Source organism: Nematolebias whitei, chromosome 17, assembly GCF_014905685.2.
Source record: "Nematolebias whitei isolate Nwh7 chromosome 17, NemWhi1, whole genome shotgun sequence".
Lineage (NCBI taxonomy): Eukaryota > Metazoa > Chordata > Actinopteri > Cyprinodontiformes > Rivulidae > Nematolebias > Nematolebias whitei.
The window spans coordinates 10,760,126-10,768,082 of NC_056514.1; the positions used below are offsets into that span (position 1 = coordinate 10,760,126).

A 7,957-nucleotide genomic window follows, 5' to 3' on the forward strand; every position below is an offset into this window, starting at 1 on the left:
ACCTGTATAAATAAAGGTTGATTGATTCATACAGCACTCTACTAGCTCTATACAAAGGCTACCGGTAATCATTGCTTTTTGGATCACATTCATACACTGATGGGACACACATGGGAGGCAATGAGGTGTTCAGTGTCTTGCCCAGGGACACTTCAACATGTGACTGCTGGTGGAATCAAGCCCCCAACTCTCCCATTGGAGGATGACTGCTCTAACCAGTCAACTACAACTGTCTACATGTGTTTTGTGGACTTGAAAAAAGGCGTTCAACCATGTTTCTCGTGGTACACTGTGAGATGTGCTCTGCAAGTATGGGATTGGGGACCTGTTGATACAGGTGTTCAGACCCTATAGAAATGGTGCAAGAGTTTGGTTTGCATTGCCAGCAGTAAGTCAGACCTCTTCAGTGTGGGATTTGGACTCCACCAGGGCTGCCCATTATCAACGATTCTGTTCATGACTTTTATGGACAGAATTTCTCCATGCAGCCAGGGGACGGAGGGAGTCCAGTTAGGTGGTCTCATGATTCCGTCTCTGCTATTTGCAGGTGATGTCCAATCTGTGTCATTGTGCCATGATCTTCAGCTCTCACTGAAGTGGTTTGCAGCCGAGTGTGAAGCAGCTGAGATGAGAATCTGCACCTCCAAATCTGAGGTCATGGTCCTCAGTCGGAAAAGGGTGGATTGTTCTCTTCGGGTTGAGGGTGAGGTTCTGCCTAAAGTGGAGAAGTTCAAGTATCTCAGGGTTTTGTTCACAAATGAGGGAAGAATGGAGGGTGAGATTGACAGATGGATTAGTGCAGCGTCTGCAGTATTGCGGACTCTGTGCTGGTTTGTCGTGATGAAGACGGAGCTCAGCTGTAATGTGAAGCTCTTTGTTTACCTGTCAGTCTAGGTTCCTACCCTCAACTACGGCCACAACCTCTGGGTAGTGACAGAAGGAACAAGATCATGGATACAGGCAGTTGAAATGAGTTGCCTCTGCAGGGTAGCTGGGCTCTCCCTTAGAGATAGGTTGAGAAGTTTAGTTAGCAGGGAGAGACTCGGAGTAGAGACGCTGCTCCTCCACATAGAGAGGAGCTAGTTGAGGTGGTTCAAGCATCTGGTAGGGATGCTCCCTGGGCACCTCCTTAAGAAGGTGCTTTGGGCATGTCTGACAGGGAGGAGACGCAGGGAAGACCCAGGACACGCTGGAGAGCTCATGTCTCTCAATTGTCCTGGGAATGCCTTTAAGTCCTCCCAGAAGAGGAGGCTGTGGAAAGAGATGTCTGGGCCTCAAGCGTCTGCCCCCACCACCTGACTTCAAGACAAGTCAGGTCGCAAGCAACAATCAGTCAGTCGAGCGATCATTGTGAACCCCGCAACTCAAAAAGGAAGAAGCAGGTAAAGATAATGGATAGATGGATGGAAAACCTACAAAAATTAGTCTAAAAAAGTCATGCTATATGTTGGTTTCTTAAAAATGCCACTTACAGGCTTGTAATAATTTTTTTTAATTACACAGACCATTTTAATGTTTGAATACATACAACACAACAGAAACAAGAAATAGACAATGTACTTTTTTTTTTTTTTTTGCATAAGGCACTGTTTTAAGTGTTGTCTTTTTCATAGTTGCTGTTCGACAAACTGTATCTGAGCATACACAGTCCAATTACGTGACGCCTTTGTCTCTGGAAGTGGCTTCATCAGATCCAGCTCTGCATACATCAGGCTCTCCTCCACTATCCTTGGCTAAAGTTGTGGGGAGGGAGAAAAACAAAATTCATGATGGTGAGGAGGGAGTTGTGGTGAGGAGGGAAGCTGGAGATAAAAGTTTATGAAAAACTAATAAAGCAAATTACAGGGCTCAAGGTAATGTAGAGTTATTGTTAAAAATGACCAGGTTTGGTAAATGTTTACAAGCTGTGTGCTCTTATTGAGTCTTCAGCTCTGAAACCTCTGGAAACATTCTCAATAAAATGTTGTCACGTTTTTCAAAATCCTTTTTGGCGTGTATCTTTCAGCCTTTATTCACTCTAATGTGAGTTACTTTTCATTGGCTGCAGTGATGGTAAAAATAAATTATCTCAAAATATATATGTAAAACAATGTACTTCACAAATGAATATATTTCTTTTGTAAATTATATAGCAGTTAAGAAGATTAACTGAAAGGTATAAAGAACAACAAAGAAACAAATGAACTCACCAGTACAACTTTCCGTGATTGAGGTTTTAAAAGTTTGTGTTTGTTTGTTTTGTCTCCAATGGGAACTGCATGAATGAAACAAAAGTGAGTGACTTTGCAAAGATCCATGGTAGCAATGCATAAAACAATCGAGCACATACTTGGTACTTATCTAGTGCATGATATATATTGGTTACTTACTTGGTATTTATTGTGTAAAAAAATAGTACAAAATTTGTATTTTACCTTGTGCTTACTGGTTAAGTTTGAACTTCCGTGGTACATATCTGGTAATTCCCTGGAACATTCTTGATTCTTATCTGTTGCATACCTTGTATATACACAGGGTATATATGTGGTACTTACTTGGTATGTACTTGTGACACTGTGAATACTTCCCTGCTATGTATCTGGTATTTAATGGGAACATACACAGTATGTATTGGGTACATGCCTGGTACTTACTTATTCAGTCAGTACCAGGAACACATCTGCTATGCACTCAGTAAGTACCAGATACATAACCAGTACATATTAAGTAAGTACCAGGTAAGTACCTGTACATACATCCAAGATAAGTATGCAAGTACCTAGGGTGCGGATACCTGGTTAGTACTTAGCACATATTGGTGTATATTGTGTACTGCTGTCATATTATGTACCACAATAAGTGTACAATGTAAACATTCATGCACAAAATCAGAATATTTTTTGTTGCTCGAGTAAAGTCAAATGGAAATTTGATTCCGTCCTTTGGCGTTCCTCTGAAAGTACAAGTTGAGTCAGCTCAAACTGTTCAGGGCACTTTGGCTGGCTAATTACTCCGTTTTGACTTTATGAGGAAAACAAAGTACAATAGAAAAAAAAAAGTCTCCTGTGGGAAATGTTAAATGTCTGAGATCTGTTTATTTCTAATATGAGCTTGTAATGTTTGAATATCCACGATGGCCATAAACTCTGTATTGTCTGATCATTAAAGGCAGAAATGACCGTTGTTCACCTTTAGCTGGTATCTCTGGTGGTTTGTTCTCCTGGTGGTTTTTGTTCCTTCTCTTCCTGTATTTCCTCTCCTTCTTAGGAACTACTGGAGAGACACTGATCATACTGGTAACTGTCTCTCTTGAACTGGAAATAAAACACATTACGGAAGTACATGTTTAATGTTATATTTTGTCTATAATTATATGTAAAAACACAGTATTTGTTGATTGGAAGTTGTTTTGACCTCAAACCATACCTGTCCTGAGGGCTCTTCACTAAGTGGTATTTCTCTGCAAACATATTACACATATGAGTTTAAGTACTGGTAAAAATGGGACAGGATTGGGATATCATTGTGATTGAGTGAATGCTGAGTCATCAATGCTGAGTCATCAATGCCGAGTCAGATTTCACTCAAAATGTTCTTGTTTCTGTTTCGTCTGTACATTAATTGCATACGAACTACTACATACAGAATTTAGTCCTCTTAACCATTATTTATTCAAATCTTCAGTTTAAGTAGGAATAGTGTGATGATGTTTCAAACTTTGAAAATATTTAATTTTATCTTAAAATAAGTTTCCCATAGAATACACAGATATCCCTTCAGTTCCTTTAAAATCATTGTTGTATTTTGAATCTGCTTCAGCTCATGTGCTCTATATTTTGTCTTGTGTGTGTGTGTGTGTGTTTCTTTTAGCTTACAGAGACTGTTTTGCCATGTTTCACTTTTAGTTAAAGTTTTTACACATTTAGCTTTCAGCTACTGTTTTGCTACTTTTTGCTTTTGTTTTTTCTTCTTTTTTATTATTTTTTTAACCACCTTCAGCTGGAGACACGGTGACTCAGTTGGTAGAGCTGCCGTTTCTCAGCGAGAAGGTCGCTTGTTCAAGTCCTGTCTGGTAGACCTTTCTGGGTGGAGTTTGCATGTTCTCTCTGTGCATGCGTGGGTTTTCTCTGGGTACTCCAGTTTCCTCCCACAGACCAAAAACATGCATGTTAGGCTGATTGGTAACTCTAAATTGTCTCTAGGTGTGAGTGAGAGAGTGAATGGTTGTCTCGTTTGTCTCTATGTGTCCCTGTGATGGACTGGAGACATGTCCAGAGCATCTACCACCTCTCACACAGTGACTGCTGGACATGGACACCAGTGACCCCCGCAACCCGAAAAGGAAGAAGCGGGTAAAGATGATGGATGGATGAACTACCTTCTGCATCTTTTAGCTTTTGGCTACTAATCTGCTCTTTTTTAGTTATGGTTTTGTATGGTGGCCCTGAGATGTAAATGAACATTTCAAAAAAACAGAATTACATTAAGCCAAAGTGGAAGTGGCCGGAATCACATTTGAAAAAACAGAATCACTCAAAAATTATATAATTTTTGTTTTTTCAAATGTTGTTCATTTACACCTTAGGGCCACTGTGGTTTTGACATATTTATCTATTGTTTAGTTGATTTTAGGTTTAGCATTTATTTAGCTAATTTTAGCTACTACTTTTCTTTCTAGCTTGTATTGCTCATTAGCCTCTGTTCTGATTGTTTTAGCTTCTGTTTAGCATGTTTTAGTTTTAACAACTCAGGTTCAGCTTCTTCAGTCATTCAGCTTTTAGCACTCCTACTGGGTTTTGTCAAAAAGCATTTTCTGAGTCAGAACATAATCTTCCCACTGATGTGAGAGTTGCTGCTGACCTTTTAGCCTCTGCTTCCTCTGTATGAACTGGCAGGTCATCGTCACAGTGAACATGCACATGCACAGTAACCCCACTGAGCAGATCAGCACTGCACACAGGTACACATCTGGAATAAGATTGGTTCACAACACAACAAACCCATGCTTGTTACTTCTTCCATTTGTACAAAATATTACAGGAGAAAAATATACACGTGAATTGGTTTAAACAGCGTATCTTTTGGTCGTGCTATTTTTGCTTATGAGTTCACCACAACTGTGCACACACAAAACCAGGCTAAAAATACTGTTACCTTCAAACAAACTCCAGAGGTTTTCTTTGGCCTTGGTGGTCAGTAGAGTATGCACTGTAGAGAACAACAGAAGAAGAGAAATGTAGTCATCGCCTTGTTTACACGCTGGCTGCAGTTTAAATAAAGTGGAGGAAGACATGGGACTGGTCTCCTCCCAGCTGACTGTCTCTGATTTAACAACCACACCGCTCAGTCTCTGTTGGAGGAAATCAAGAAATATTTCAACTCAAAAGCATCTTGATCTCAGTGTGAGTCATACAAACAATAGGAAACTTGTGCACGTTTGTTAGAAAATGTTCAGTGTCTGACCAGGGTAAAACCTGAAGATCCTGTGGAAGTTTAATATTCACACTATTGTCCTACATGGATCTGTTCTGTTCTGTTACTGTGCATCGTCAAAACACAAATATGTTTTTTTTCATGTTTGTGTGTCTGTCTGTTAACAAAATATCTCATAAATCACTGGAAAGTTTTATTGAAACTTGCAGAAATTAATCATTGGATCTACAACTGTTTACCGTTTAGGAGACGTCCCAAGTTAACAGGCGCAGAAACATCAAAAAGTTGGTTTTACAGAAGGAAATTCCATTCATCCATCCATCCATCATCTTTACCTGCTTCTTCATTTTTGGGTCACAGGGGTCACTGGTGTCCATGTCTAGCAATCACTGTGCGAGAGGCGGGGGACACCCTGGACAGGTCTCCAGTCCATCACAGGGACACAGAGACAAACAACCACTCTCACCTAGGGACAATTTAGAGTTACCAATCAGTCTAACATGCATGTTTTTGGTCTGTGGGAGGAAATCAGAGTACCTGGAGAAAACCTACACATGCACGGAGAGAACATGCAAACTCCACCCAGAAAGTTCCCCAGACTGGGATTTGAACCGGGGCGACTTGCTCGCTGAGAGGCAGCAGCTCTACCAACTGAACCACCGTGCTGCCCCAATTCAATTCAGTTTATTTATATAAGTACGTATGTAAACTTTATTTTTATAGTACTTTTCATGGATAAAATCACAAAGTGCTTTACAGAAATACAGAATACAGGCTTAAAATAAAACAAAAATAAGAACAGTTGATTTAAAAACAGGGGGCAGCACGGTGGCGCAACTGGTAGAGCTGCTGCCTCTCAGCGAGCAGGTCCCTGGTTCAAACCCCGGTCCGGGGGCCTTTCTGGGTGGAGTTTGCATGTTCTCTCCGTGCATGCGTGGGTTTTCTCCGGGTGCTCCGGTTTCCTCCCACAGTCCAAAAACATGCGTGTTAGACTGATTGGTAACTCTAAATTGTCCTTAGGTGTGAGTGAGAGAGTGAATGGTTGTTTGTCTCGTTTGTCTCTATGTGGCCCTGTGATGGACTTGCGACCCGTCCAGGGTGTACCCCGCCCCTCGCACAGTGATTGCTGGACATGGGCACCAGCGACCCCCCGTGACCCAAAATGGAATAAACGGGTAAAGATAATGGATAATGGATGGATTTAAAAACAGTAAATAAAACATTTAGCTAAAAGCTTGTCTGAATCAAAGTATCTTAAGCTGCTTTTTAAAGGAGTCAACAGAGACGGTCACGCGTAGAGACAGGGGCAGGGCATTCCACAGACGGGGGCTACGGTCTGAAAGGACAGGTCACCTTGAGTTTTAAACTGGGTCTTAGGGACATTTAAGAGGTTCAACGCTGAAGACCGAAGGGTGCAGGCTGAAGAATAAGGAGTCAACATCTCAGTGATGTATTGGGGGGTCTGTCCATTTAAAGCTCTAAAAGTTAAGACTAAAATTTTTAAATGAATTTTAAATTCAACAGGCAGCCAATGAAGAGAAGATAAAACGGATGTGACACAACAAGTGTATGCCGATGTAAACTAAGGGATGTGAACAGTGAATGTTTGTAGTTTTCAGATTAGTGTTTGTCTGGACTGGATTTGAACTGGGAATGTATGCTTTTTAAACAGTCTTTTTATTGAGCTTTTCTTTTCAGAACACACACCTGGTAACAATTTAAAGTTATCAAATACAATAACATGCACATTTTTGTTCTGTGGGAGAAAAATTCAGTATCCAGAGAAACCCTAGTCATACACATGGGGGCATGTGCACATGCACATATTAACTACTTCTGCCTACTTTGTGCTATTAAAGCTATTCATACAATATGTTCCATACCAGTTTTATTTATAGAGCACTTTAAACATCTACAAAACCAAAGTGCTGTACACATAATTTAACAGACATACAATCAGTAAAAATAAATTTAGCAAATAGTTAAAAGTCAACAGCACAGAGATGGGATTTAAAACAGACAGGGAAGAGTCTGATGTTCACTGAAGGTCGTTCCACAGTTTAGGGGCTGAAGCAGCAAAAGCTGCACACTTAGGAGCAGCTGATCACATGACTTGAGGGATCCAGAGGGTATGTGTGGATGTATGTATACATATATACAAAGTATATAGCTTTTTTAACACAGGCTAGTGCAAATCAACCAAGAATCCAAACATTTAAAAGACTGATGTAAGAAAGGCGGGGTGCTCAATTCGGTTGACGGGGTGGAGGCGGGGAACCCCGCTTGTATAATGGTAGTGGAAACACTGTATATATATATATATATATATATATATATATATATATATATATATATATATATATATTAGGGCTTTAACAGACTACTTGAGTAATCTACACATATCAACGTTTTAAATTTCATGTCGAGTATTCGTGGTGACATCATTATGCCACTGTTACGTAATCCCGTCACATGTCACGTGATATGCACCGGGCGTGGGTTACAAAATGGATGCCTCCAAGCAGATGGATGGAGCATATATATA

General features: G+C 40.4%; 1 protein-coding gene across 1 annotated transcript in view; it reads right to left on the bottom strand.

The window, feature by feature from the left end:
* Nucleotides 1-1,607: 1,607 nt before the first annotated feature.
* The window catches only part of vstm4b (V-set and transmembrane domain containing 4b), a 21,507-nt gene continuing 15,157 nt past the window's right edge, over nucleotides 1,608-7,957 (bottom strand). Inside the window, exons 3-8 of the mRNA XM_037691584.1 lie at nucleotides 5,134-5,187; nucleotides 4,840-4,947; nucleotides 3,406-3,439; nucleotides 3,169-3,293; nucleotides 2,190-2,254; nucleotides 1,608-1,733 (exon numbers count right to left, since the gene is read on the bottom strand). Coding sequence (XP_037547512.1) covers nucleotides 1,608-1,733; nucleotides 2,190-2,254; nucleotides 3,169-3,293; nucleotides 3,406-3,439; nucleotides 4,840-4,947; nucleotides 5,134-5,187 — 512 coding nt within the window. The remainder of the gene's footprint in view (nucleotides 1,734-2,189; nucleotides 2,255-3,168; nucleotides 3,294-3,405; nucleotides 3,440-4,839; nucleotides 4,948-5,133; nucleotides 5,188-7,957) is intronic.